A 13,927-nucleotide genomic window follows, 5' to 3' on the forward strand; every position below is an offset into this window, starting at 1 on the left:
ATTCCTGTACACAACGATGACATAAAGATCAAAGCCAAAGTTTCTGCAATCTCTTCCCTAGCTTCCCAAAGAATCGTATGATAAATCCCATCCAGCCAAGGGGACTTACCTATTTTCACACTTTCCAGAATTGCTAACACCTCCTCCTTATGAATTCAATCCCATGTAGTCTAGTAGCCTGTATTTCAGTATTCTTGTCAACAATATTGTCTTTTTCCTTTGTGAATACTGATGAAAGATATTCATTTAGCACCTCTCTTATCTCTTTGGACTCCACGCACAACTTCTTGCAAACATCCTCTAGATTTCCTCGAACACCAGCACATCCTTCCTTAGATATGGGTCCAAAATTCCTCAATATTCCAAACACAGTCTGACCAGAGGCTTATACAACCCCAGCAGTACATCCCTGCTTTAGTATTCTAGTTCTTTCAAACTGAATACTAACATTGCATTTGCCTTTCTAACTGCCAACTGAACCGGCATGTTAACCTTAAGTGAATCCTAAACCAGAACTCTTAAGTCTCTTTGTGCTTCAGATTTCCGATGCTTTTCGCAGTTTAGAAAATAATCTTCTCTATTCTTCCTACCAAAGCGCATAACCTCACACTTTCCAAAATGTATTCCATCTGCCACTTCTTTGCCCACTTTCATAGCCTGTCCAAGTGCTTCTGCAGCCTCACTGCTTCCTCAACCTTATCTGTCCCTTCACCTATCTTTGTGTCATCTGCAAACTTAACAACAATGCTCTCAGTTTCTTCAGCCAGATCACTAATGTCATCAGGTTTTGCATCATAATCAAATTTGGATCAGTGGATTTCTAACCCATCATCTAAGTCATTAAGAAATACAGTGAATAGTTGAGGCTCCAACAGATATCCTTACAGAACATCAATAGTCACATCCTGTCCATTATCCTTGATCAATCTTTTGTTGTTCAACCAATTTATTGATGAGGTCAATAATTTGCCTCTAATTCTATGAACCTCAACTAAGTAGTCTCCTGAGAGGGACCTTATCAAATTTCTTCTGAAAGTCTGTATGAATAGCATTTTAAAACCTAATTAAAATATTATCAGGCTTTCGCTTTAGTCCTTTATCACAATGTTTTCAAGCCATTCAGTCACCCCATCCTTAATTATAGATTCTAGTAATTTCTCTACAATAGATGTTTGGCTAACTGATCTCTAATTCCCTAGTTCTACTCTCTCATATTTCTTAAATAGCAGAATAGCATGTATAATTCAATCTAAAGCATGATTCCAAATCAAGAGAACTTTAGAAGATTATTGTTAAGGCAGCAACAATATTCTCACTAATTTATTTTTAAAATGAGAGATATGAGCCATCTGTTCATTGGCACCATTATTTTCTTTATTACAGTTATTATACTTACAGTAATTTGGGTGGACCTGTTCCAAATATTAGTTTTTCTGGGGTATCTGGCCATAGCAGTCTCTGACTCAAATGTAAATAATTACCAGACCAATTCAAACTAATTATTCAGTATGTCCATTAGTTCCTTGTTTTTGTGGACAGTACCTTCATTATCAGTTTAAGATCCTACATTGCTCCTGACCAACGTTTTTTTCCTAATATAGTTATAATGACATTTTTTTGTTTTGATTTTGATATCCCTTACAAATTCCCTTTTATTTCATATTTTTATAGTTTTTAGACTTTTTATTTATCTCTGACATTTTTTGTATATTTCCTACTTACCAGGAACTGCTACAGGCCTTCTGCCATGTTCTCCATTCAAAGATTTACCCTTTTTTTGTTTACTTTTGGGATGTGGGTGTCTTTGGCCAGGCCAGCATTTATTGACCATCCTTAATTGCCAGTTAAAAGTCAACCACATTGCCTAGAGTCTGGAGTCACATGCAGGCCAGATCAGGTAAAGATGGCAGATTTCCTTTCCTAAAGGACTTTGGTGAGCCAGATGGGTTTTTCCAACAATTGACAATGGATTTATGGTCACCATTAGACTGTTAATTCCAGATTTTTATTGAATTCAAATTCCACCATCTGCTGTGGTGGTATTTGAACACAAGTCCCCAGAACATTAGCCAAGTATCTAGATTAATAGTCTAGCGATAATATCACTAGACCATTGCCTCCCCTTTCCTGTTTACTGTCCCATCTCATTGAAAACAGCCCAATCTAAATCTAGGATTCAAGTTGTTATTTACTCCACCCTTTCAAATAATTGAACTCAATCGTATTCAGATTACTGTTAGATAAATATTTGTGCACTGTCAAGTCATGAAGTAAACTTGGCTCATCACTAAATATTAAATGGATTGCCCTCTTTATCAGTTTGTGAATATATATTGTTGCAGAAAACTACCTCAGACACATTCAGAAAACTGACTCTCTTTGACATGATTTAGTCTGTTTATCCAAATCTATGTGAAAGTTAACATTGTGTCTGAAGATCACTGCCTTTTCTGTGTGCTTGTTTCATGTCTGTATTTATGCAATCTACCATTTCACAGCTGCTACTTTGTAGGTTTGGTTAGGGGCACTATGTAAAACTCACATCATAGTGTTATACTTTCTATTTTTTAACTCTGCCCATGATTCATCACTGCTAGCTTATCCCTTGCCCCTCATCATCAAACTGATTTCATACTTAATCACAAAGGCTATTTCTCTCCATTTAGCATCTTCCGAAACATGCCTGTAGACTTCATAACCTGATATATTTATTTGATATATTTCTATTAACCTGGATTAATTTAGTTCCCAATCCTGACCATCTTATAGCCATGTTTTGGAAATAGTTACCATTTCATAGACTCCAGTTGAATTTACCCTTGCAGTTCATTCAATTTGTTTATTTGGCCACATACCCTAACCTGTCCTGCTTATATGTTCTTTAAGCATTTCTTATTTATCTCTGCTGTTTAAATTAATTTACATCTTTTAGTTTCCTCTTTTCCAGAGTGATAAAAGCACAATTTTGAACTATTACTCTACTTTCTATCCTTTCTTTGAGCTATTATCTAAATGATCTTTTCCACCATAGCCCTACTCCATTTACAAGTTGTGACCATCCACTTCATCCTTTGTACTCAGATTCTGGTTCGATTCCAGTTCAGGTGGAATCCATCCCAATTTCCTTTCAGTAGTAGTACTGCTATCCCTCTTTCCCACACGGTTCTTCAGTTTCCCTTATCTATTTATTCCTTCACTGATTTGCTTGTAACTCAGGTAATGATACAGACTTTGTAACTGTTGAGATCTCAGAGAGGGGAGGGATAGAAGGTGTTTACAGTAACTGCTGGTTAGGAGACAGTAGTTGGTTGAAGATCCAAATGATGGGGTTGGAAACAGGCAGGGCTTAAGGCCCAGTTATTATTAGGAGGAAAGTGTACACACTCAGTCCCCGATCGCGTTCTTCCATCTCCTTGTTCTTCCTGCGACAGCACTGCTGCACAATCATGGACAAATAACTGAAGACGATCAGTGGTGGTGGGAAAACAGGCCTTTCGTGAAATGTCAAGATTAGCTGATAACGCTGGAACTTCCAGACCTGGTTGGAAATGGAAATCACCTCCAAGAAGGTGTTGCTGCAGAACAGAACACAAATCCCAATCAACAAACAGACCACAGGAGGAGCAGGTTCTATAGTCCAAGGGAGAGGGAAGAGGGAAGGAAGAGATTGAAGGAGAGAGAGGAGGGGAGGAGGTTACTTGCAGTCCAGTGCAGGGAAGCAGACAGGGAGCAAGAGGGAGGGTAGTGCTTGGGGGAGGGAATAACAGAGTTTTATAACTCAGGATAAGAAAGAAATTAAACAGGGAATAATATAACAATCCTTATATCAATCCAGAGAAAATGAAGAACAGTTTGAGCAAGGTGACTGGAGCTTTAAAGGAATAATAAAGGAATGTTCACAGCAGTATGATTCATAAACATTGAAGACAGCAGGAAGGACATTGTCAGCTGCTACATGGCTGATTATAATTTGCAGTTTCTTTAAACCATCAGTTACTACATGGTTGCAAAGTTGAACATGTTAACTGTTCCGATTCTTACTTGAAGACAGCAATCAGCAGATTTACGAGCAGGACATTAGCGACAAGAAGGTAACATGCCATGATAGCAGGAATAATCCAGGCCCCAGGGATACAGGGAGGGAGCCGCTTCCCATCATCATCAAACAGGTTCTCTCCACAAGGAGCTACAGGGGAAGAAATTCCTCACAGTTTAACACAGAAAACACAAGGTGCACCAACACAAGCTCAATGCCCTATCTCACTGAATGGATTCATTTTATTTCAGGGAACATGACCCCACTCCAATTGTTGTTTGTCCCTTATCACTTGAGAAACTGCAGAGATCCCATTCGCATTGTCACGGAGGATTGAGGCACAGAATGACCAGAACAAAGGGGTCACAACTTTCCAAACTGCAGGAAGTCACAGTTTTCCAAACTGGGAGTGAGGTTACACCTTCCCAAACCACAGGGGATTAGGGTAATACCTGCCAAAGCAGAGGGGTCAGGCCTATGTGGGCAGATTTGTGGTAGATATTTGGAGGGGGTTGATAAGTGCAGTTGTGAGCAGACACAGATGTTGACACAAATCCACACCCACTCTGGATGGCTACCTGCAACCCTATATGTGGAATGTGTGAACATGGGCTAAGTTGCCCACACTAGACAGTAGCTTGAAGTGAGTCACAACTTATGAGCAACTCACACAACATTGCTGAATTTTACAGAAAACTGGAAATGTTTAACCTATGAGGCTACTGAATCATGTATGTTGTTGCGTTTGATAGAACAAATGCATAAACTACAAAATCTTCACAGCCAGACTGCCCTCGCCAACTTGGAACAACTTTAATCAATCTGGCTAGCCCCTGTAACTGCTGAATTCCAGCCTTTTAAAGATCAAAATAACTTTAATAATGAACAAAAAAGGCTCAGTCAAATCTGGTCGGTTTATGGCCAAGCCTTTGTAACAAGCAAACATAAAATCACAAACACAGAAACTAGACATCGTCACATCATACCCATAATACACACAGACTACTTCTGTCATTTAACAGCATCTACAGTCACACACTTACGATTAATTTCCATGGCGTATACTGGTTCAAGATTTCATCACAGCAGGAGCAAAAATTAAGAAAGTAAAGGAAGACAGTGAGAGCAAATCTCCACAATGTCACAAGCAAGAATTCCTGCCATACATATTCATAACAAAACCTTGCAGTCCCAGGGAATGAAATAAAGAGAGTACAGGCCAAGAGACTGTAATCAGCAAATACTAAATGAGATGGACACTCTCAAATTCTGACTTTTCATATTACATATTGACAACCCAGTTTTACTGTCCATGAATGCAAAGATTAGATGTGACAGACAACATTTTGCAGTTAATTTTAAAGCTGCCATAGATTTTCAGAAGGAGCTCAAATATCTGAAGTATTTTCCTCTTTGATATTGAGAGATTGGGCTAAAGGTGGCTCAGTGGTTAGCACTGCTATCTCACAGCGCCAGAGACCCAGATTGGATCCCACCTTGGGCACTATCTGTGAGGAGTTTACACATTCTCCATGTGTCTGCATGGGTTTCCTCCAGGTGCTCTGGTTTCTTCCCACAGTCCAAAGACATGCAGGATAGGTGGATCAGCCATGCTAAATTGCTTATAGTATCCAGGGAAATGCACGGTGACAGGGATTGGATAAAGGGGTGGCTCTGGGTGGAACAGCCCACAATATGTCAGGATGTTACTGCTTCAGACATGAACAATGGCAGTAACCCATGACATCAGCTTGGCTGCTTTCATATTTATTATTTGCCCAAGGAAACAGGAAACGGAGTCTTACTATAAATTCTAGTCTTACGGTCTATCTGATCCGCAAACACCTCTCCATAGATCATCCAGTAGGGCATGTAGAAAATGTTCCGGGCTAATCTCCAGGAAGGCTCCTCATCTGGATGTAGAATGGCCTGTCTTGACACCCCAAAACTCATCAGGACCACTAGCATAATGACCACAAAGTACAGCATGTCGACCATCTGGAAAACAACACTGAAAGTCATTCCATCACAAAGATGCATTATATCACAGAGCAACCATCACCATAAAGATGTCAGACAGGAAACCTGAAGTCTTCATAAAACTTCTAATCGAATGTATCAATTTTTCTTACACTGACCAGACCCCACTCCTAAACTTTGCCAGTATGTTTGTAGGGGAGGTAATGGTCCAGTGGTGTTATTGCTGACTCTTAACCTAGAAACCCAAGTAAAGTTCTGGGGACCTAAGTTCAAATCCTGCCACAGCAGAAGATGGAATTTGAATTCAATAAAAATCTGGTATCATGAGCCTGTGATCGTCGGGAATCCATTGTTGATTATGATTAAAAACCCATCTGGTTCATTAATGTCCTTTAGGGAAGGAGACTGCTGTCCTTACCTGGTCTGGCCTATATGTGACTCTTAGCTGCCTGCTGGGATGGGCAATAAATGCTGGTTATCAAGCAATGCCATCATCCGTAAATGAGTTTTAAAAAAGTGTAATGTTTGTACTATTACATTGTACATGGATTGATGGAATAAATGTAAGTTAATGACTTGATTTTTGCATTTAAAGGGATCAATTTTTCTTTCCATGATGGCTGTCTACTATATACAGCAGGAGCTACAACATAAAACTGACCAGATGCACACACGGTTCAACATGCGTTAGCAGATTTTGTTATTGATGCCAAACCCTCTTTTCAGTACCTATTATTTCACCCATGGCAATCTTTATAGTCAGTGTTGTACAGCATATTTGAAGCATTCACATATGTTGATTTTCTGCCTGAGTAAAACAATTAATTCTTCATTTCTGTTATTCAAATTAAAATCAGCAAATGAAACAATGGCAGTAAATGTGCAGATTTCAATTCTTCAGTAACTTCAGTTCACTTCTGTAAATTTAAATTGTTGAACACCATTGCAATGTTAAAAGAAATGCTAACATAAATGCAACAGTTGTTAGAAATCTGAATATATGAAAAAGAAAGCAAATGATAGACTCTGAAGAATCATAGAGGTCTACAGCACAGAAAGTGGGACCAGATGGAACAGCTATTCCCTTTGAAATCATGGAATTAAAATCATATTCCATAAAATTTCTTCAGGAAATGTTTGAATCTGAAGCAGAGAATTTCCTCGTCTACCCTGATTTAACAGTTTCAGTAGCTGGCCATTTAATTTCAGAAACAGCTACAGTACTTTCTGTATTTTGTTTGTATTTACCATGTTCCTTGTCTACTTCACCCAGAGAATATTAGACTGTTGGAAACTGGAGCCAAAAGAGGGACCAGAGACCAAGACAGGGAATAGGAGCCTGAGATGACTGCTCTCATTGCAAACAGCAAGATGGATGCTGCATATTTCCAACGTTTGCTTTTTGCACTTTATTCCTTTCACAGGTCACTCAATCCTCGAGAGTATTTGCAGTATTTTCTGTTTTCCAAACCATCTTCAACTCAACCTCCACACATCCCGACCCTGGGAAAGTTACTGAGACATTCCCTCCCCTCTGCTGATCACAACTCGATTAGAGGTTACTGATGACTTCAGGTCATCATTTGCCCAAGTACAGGGAGATGTACAACCTTGGGAATAAGGTTCTACAAATCCTGCAACAGAAGTTTTAACCTCCTCCACAATCTGCTTTGATAAGGTACTTCTCCTACAGAGAAACACCCCAAGAAAACTGAGGGCGGGGCGGGGGGGGGGGGGGACTGGCGGGGGGTAACAGTGAATAGCAGACAGTAAGTAGTAAGGGGTAGATACCAAAGAACACAGCCCAGAGACTTGATGGATTTGTTGAAGTTGGGAAATTGTGTGGTCTATAGAAACTCCAGAGATAGAGGCAAAGAGATTAAAAAAACAGAAGCTGATGGTAGAAGACAGGGAAGTAGAAGTACATGTATTCTGGAGCAACTGTGTGGGACTAAAGCGGGGAGTACAGCAGATTAGCATGAAGACTAGGCATAGTAAAACCATAACAGGATCAAGAAAGGAGGATGTGGAACTTGATTTAAAGAACTAGCAGCAGATGGTGGCTTCACTAAAGTGCGTGGAGGGAACCCAATCACAACACTTTGTCAATTTGCATTTGAGTACAATATCCAAGTCTTTCTGCAAAGAAATGAGAATGATCTAAAAAGAGTCTGATCCAGGTTTAAAGGGGAATTCTCTGCCCCATTCTTCATGTTTCCATATTAAAGTTCAATTATCTTCTTTCTGACTGTACTAAAAGGAATTAGAATGTACGGCCACTGAAGTGGAAACTAGCTCCAGATTTAAGTACAGATTCTCAGGGTTTGAGAGTCAGATGTGAGGGCTCACTCACCATTTTCCCAATCATCATCACATAGGGTCCCAGGTACTTGTTGACACCAAAGATGTCAAGGACACGGATATACCAGATGATAATATCCACACAGTAGATGACACGACCATAGCTCATATAGGGTTGACTCTGGAGCCGCAGTAACACACCACAGCTGAAGATAGCAATTGCCACCATGTCAGTGACATTCCAGTATTCCTGCATCCACACTTTCACCTTCTGCCTCAGTTTACTTGGCTCTGACATCAGAATCTAAATTTAAAAATAAATTAACAAGAATGGAATTTGTTATTACCCAATAGGCATAAACATGTCATCTCCAATTTCTGTGGTGTGTTTGATGTAGTACATATGAGCATACAAATTAGATGCAACAGTAGATCATTTGGTCCCTCAAGCCTTCTCTGTCATTCAATAGGATCACGGCTGATCGATTATTCCAGATTCCCACCTCATCCTAAATAACCACAAACCTGCTTTCTCTGCCTTAAAAACATTCAAATATCTTGCTTCCTCCACCTTTTGAAGAAGGGAGTCTGAAAGTGTCATGACACTGAGGAAAGTTTTTGCCTCATCTCTGTCTTGAATGGATGACCCCTTAATTTAAACAGTGTCCTTACATCTAAATGCTCTTATAAGAAGAAACATCCTTGACACGTCATTCTTGTCAAGTTCCCTCAGGATCTTATACATTTGAATCAAATTGCCTCTTACTCTTCGAAACTCTGGCGCACAAGGGCTGGTCTGTCCAAACTTTCTTTATAAGATAATCCATTCATAGCTATCAGTTCAAATATTAGTCTGATAAACATTCTCAGAACTGCTTCTAACACATTTTCACCCTGCCTTAAATAAGGAGACTAATACTGTACACAATATTCCCCTATACAACTGAATCATAACCTTCTTACTTTTGTGTTCTATTCCCCTCACAATAAGCATTAACATTCTATTAACTTTCCTAATTACTTGCTGTACCTGTATCTTAACCTTTTGTGAACCATGCACTAAGACACTCATATCCCTCTGTAATTACTCGCCATTTAGATAATAGGATTCATTTTTATTCTTGCCAAAATGGAAAATTTCATATTTTCCCATCTTCCTTATGACAGATACTAAACTAACTGGCCTGTAGGTACCTGATTTTGATCGTTCTCCTGTGAGGAATATTCATAGTAATGCTATTATTGTGATACCGGTTCCTAAAGTAGACTTCAAAGTGGCATTTTAAAAAGACCCTTGAGGTAAATAGTTCATTGCTTTGGGAAAAATAAAGTAGAAGAAAGAAAAAAAAGGGGCTATTAACTCGAAACAAAGACAGAACCAAGTTTCCTTTTAGAAAAAACAAATCAATTCAGAAAGTTAGAGAATGAACAGGCTTCTTTTAGAGAGAAGCACACCATTCAAAGGGAAAAGCCTACAACATCAGTAATGCTGTTTGACAGTCTTCAAAACAGTCAGGGCAGAACACAGAACAGTATAGCAAAGGAACTAGCTCTTCAGCTCACCATGTATGCACTGACTATGATGCTATTTTAAACCAATCACACCTACCTGCTCACAATCCATAATCGCTCTATCCCTTGCCTGCTCATGTGTCTGTCTCAATGCATGTTAAACATTGCTAACATATCTGCGTCTACCACCTCCCCTGGCAGGACATTCCAGGCACCTTACATTCTGTGCAAAAAATTTGCCTCACACACCATCTTTAAACTTTCCACTTCTCACCTTAAACCCACGTCCCCTAGTTTCCACCCTGGGAAAAAAGACTCCAACTATCCACCCACCTATGTCTCCCACAAAGTTATATACTGCAACCAGGTTGCCCTCAGCCTCCAATGCTCTAATGAAAACAATCCAAGTTTGTCCAATCTCTCTAGCTAATACACTCCAATCCAGGCAATATCCTGGTAAATCTCTTTTGCATTGTTCTTACAGTGTGGTGATCAGAACTGTGCACAATACTCCAAATATGCCTTAACTGAATCTTTATACAGTTGCTACACGACTTACCAACTTTTATACTCAGTGCCCACACTGTTGAAGGCAATCATGATATATGCCTGCTTTACGACCATATCCAGTTGTGCTTCCGCTTTCAGGAAGCGATGGACATGCACCCCAAGATCCCTCTATATATCAACGCTCCTTTAGGGTCCTGACTTTTGCTGCCCTTTCCAAATGCGAGTAAATCATGTTCCTAAAGATCCTCTCCAATAATTTCCCGATCACTAATGTAAGGTTCATTGGCCTATAACTGCCTAGATTATCCCATTGCCCTTTTTAAACAATGGGAACTACAATGGTTATTCTCCAATTTTCTGGGACCTTGCCTACGGCGAAAAAGAATATAAAAATCTCTATTGAGCTCCCAGAAATCTCCTCTCTTCCCTCCTCCAGTGTATGGGATCAATCCCATCAGGCCCTCGGGACTTAGCTTACTGCTTTTCAAGACACCGAACAACGCCAATGCCAACGCCAACACCAACGCCACTTCCTCCTCCTCCTCCTTAATATTGACATGCCCTAGAATGTTAACATAACCCTCTCCAATCATACCATCATTCATGTCCTTATAACTTAAGTCCTGATTGGCTTACAAGTTAGTAAGTGAAACACTCCAGAAACAGAATGATTTAAAATGCCAAATTAAGATTTCCTACAAGATTGTTCTATGCATAAGTTTAAGGAACACGTTAAGAAGCATGTGAGCCATTTTAGTGGTTTGTTTAAAGGACCCATGAAGAGGCATTAACTAATGATGATAGCATTGAGCAAATGCAGATATTTACCAGAGAGCAGCAACTGCAGGTGCACCCACTAAACAAGGAACTTAAAATGCAGGCAGGTTAACCCTTCACTGTGAGTTGAGTATCTATAAGGCTGTTGTTGAGGGTAAAAGGTAGAATTTTTGTTTCTGATATTTGTAATAATATTGATTCAAATTGTCCTGAAATTACGTAAAATTATTTTCTTTAATATTTCTGTCTTATTAACTTTGATGTTTTTTTCTTGAAAGTACACTGACAGTCTCTTGTGAATATGTTCAGTGATTAACCATGGTACACAAATTGAAAACATAAAACTATGGGTCGATTCAGTCAGATTTCTCTCTACAACCTGACTTGTCCATAATTAACTTCAGAGCTGAAAAATGTGTTGCTGGAAAAGCGCAGCAGGTCAGACAGCATCTAAGGAGCAGGAGAATCGCGCTTCGGGCATAAGCCCTTCATCAGTTAGGATCGTCAAACTCCCTTTTTGAACAAAGGAATGGAAACATTCTAATGGAAACTTCCCTAAAGGAAATGCTAAGAGAATTCTGGAAAATTAAAATCAATGCATCAGCTATTGCACTAGCCATTTCTTTTAAAACCCTAGGATGTAGTCCATCATGACCTAGGGGCTTGTCAAGCCACAGTTCCAACAATTGCTCAGTACTTCTTCTCTGATGATTATCATTATCTTTAATTCCTCCCTCCCTTCCATTTCCTGATATGGGATGTTACTGGATTTCTTTATAGTGAAACCTGTTGCAAAATAATAATTCGTGTACAAGCCCTTTATTTTCCATTGTTAATTTCCCAGACTCACTAGTTATTATCCAATGTTAACTTTAAAAACTCTTTTTTGTTTTTAAATATCTATATTGGTTCTTACTGTTTCTTTTGATGTTTCTAGCGAGTTTTTTCTCATTCTCTATTTTTTCCATCTTCATTGATCTTTTTCATGGGGCAGCACGGTGGCTCAGTGGTTGCCTTGGGCAACTGTCTGTGTGGAGTATGCACATTCTCCCTGTGCCTGCATAGGTTTCCTCTGGGTGCTCTGGTTTTCTCCCAGAATTTGAAGATGTACAGGTTAGGTGAATTGGCCATGCTAAATTGCCCATGTGTAGGTTAGGGGCATTAGTCGTGGTAAATATAAGATGATAGGGTAGGGGTCTGGGTGGGTTACTCTTCGGAGGGTCGGTGTAGACTTGTTTGGCTGAAGTGCCTGTTTCTACTCTGTAGGGATTCTAATTCTAAAGCTATAGGTAATATTTTAAAATTTTACTTAACCTGCTCTTTTTTTATATTCTGTCCAATCTCCTTCCACCTGAATTTGTTCAATTATCTACCTTTTCATTAAGTTTGATGTTGTCTTTAACCTTCTTCATTATTCACAGATGGTGAATCATCCTCTTGGAATTTTTCTTGTAAAGACAGAGGGGGTGGATCCTAAAAGTATGCATACAAATGGGACAGGTTTCTCAGAGTCCTTACAGAAAATTACTGGAGTTTAATAGACCGAATGAAACCATCAATGGATTAGTGACCTTTCACTTCAGCTGATGACCATTCTGCTACATCCTTTGACTTCTCCTGTGGTCAGTGATCTTTAACCCCCAAGACATATACTGCCCCAAAACTGACCTCTCCAACTGACCAGTGTCACTCCCTCCAAAACCAGTGACCTTTCTGCATGGTCAATGACATTTTCCCAAAGTTACTCTTCCCCTTTACATTCTCCCCTGTTAAGGTTAAAAGTACAGAAATAGAGATCCCCATTTTGGGGATACCATAACTGAAAGCTCAAATTTGAAAATAATAAAATGATATGGCTTTCTCACCTCCCTGATTTTCTCAATAGCCAACATCAAAATATATGAGATGAGAATCCATTCTGCAATCGAGGGCAAGCCATCCATCTTCACCAGTATTACATAGTTGTAGAGCAGCAAGTAAGCAAGATATGCCATCTGTGGAAGAATGGACAAAGATGCTTTTTGAATAAGGAGTATTTATAATTTCACAGGGCGTACAAAGATCAATAAGTGTATTTGCAAGCTGAAATATCAGAGGGAGTGGAACTGTATCAATAAAGACCAGTGCAAGCACAACTGACTGAATCAGCTCCTTCTGTACTATACAATTCCATTAAAATATCTAAAGCAGAATTTCAAAATATCATAATTCGAAAATAAAGTGATTAGGATAAGGGCTTATGAGGGGCAAGCACTTCTGCAATTTTCTGATGGATTAACATTCCCACATTCCACAAATCCTCAATCCCTTGTCCACAATATTATAGCATCTTGCTATACAGGAGGCCATTCAGCCCATTGTGCCAGTCTGTGAGTTATCAATTAGTCCGACACCATTATCTTTCCTCATGGTCATGCTAAATTTTCCTTTTCAAGTGTCATCTGAGTCCCTGATGGAATATACCCCTACACATTCTTGAAGCAACGCATAGCACTAATACAAAGAATAGTAAGTCAATGAGTGAAGTTGGAGCAGGAGAGAAAGCGCCAAAAGTCTAAATCAAGGTTACTCTGCATACATGCATAGGGTCTAGTCAAGAAGTTTGGGGAATTACATGCGCATACTCTCAAGTAGAAATATGATGACATCACTGTAACAGAGATCTGGCTCAGGGAAGGGCAAGGCTGGTGTTAAATATTCCTTGGTACAAGGTAAGAATCCATTTGGCTAGGTAAGTCATCCATCTTCCCCATAGTTGCAAAGCAGCAAGTGATAAAAGGAGACTGAGGGGTGACATTATAGAAGGTTATA

General features: G+C 39.4%; 1 protein-coding gene across 3 annotated transcripts in view; it reads right to left on the reverse strand.

Moving 5' to 3' along the window:
* LOC122542515 (transient receptor potential cation channel subfamily M member 1-like) overlaps window positions 1-13,927 on the reverse strand; it is an 83,011-nt gene that overhangs the window by 16,947 nt on the left and 52,137 nt on the right. For 2 of the 3 annotated variants that reach the window (XM_087982213.1, XM_043680329.2), the window contains exons 20-25: window positions 12,982-13,110; window positions 8,370-8,621; window positions 5,842-6,034; window positions 5,080-5,100; window positions 4,042-4,186; window positions 3,385-3,575 (exon numbers count right to left, since the gene is read on the reverse strand). In XM_087982213.1, the coding sequence (XP_087838339.1) occupies window positions 3,385-3,575; window positions 4,042-4,186; window positions 5,080-5,100; window positions 5,842-6,034; window positions 8,370-8,621; window positions 12,982-13,110 (931 nt within the window). The remainder of the gene's footprint in view (window positions 1-3,384; window positions 3,576-4,041; window positions 4,187-5,079; window positions 5,101-5,841; window positions 6,035-8,369; window positions 8,622-12,981; window positions 13,111-13,927) is intronic. The other variant, XM_043680330.2, reaches the window with a different exon arrangement.

Source organism: Chiloscyllium plagiosum, unplaced genomic scaffold, assembly GCF_037043375.1.
Source record: "Chiloscyllium plagiosum isolate Xiang-an unplaced genomic scaffold, Cpla_swu_hap1 HiC_scaffold_42, whole genome shotgun sequence".
Lineage (NCBI taxonomy): Eukaryota > Metazoa > Chordata > Chondrichthyes > Orectolobiformes > Hemiscylliidae > Chiloscyllium > Chiloscyllium plagiosum.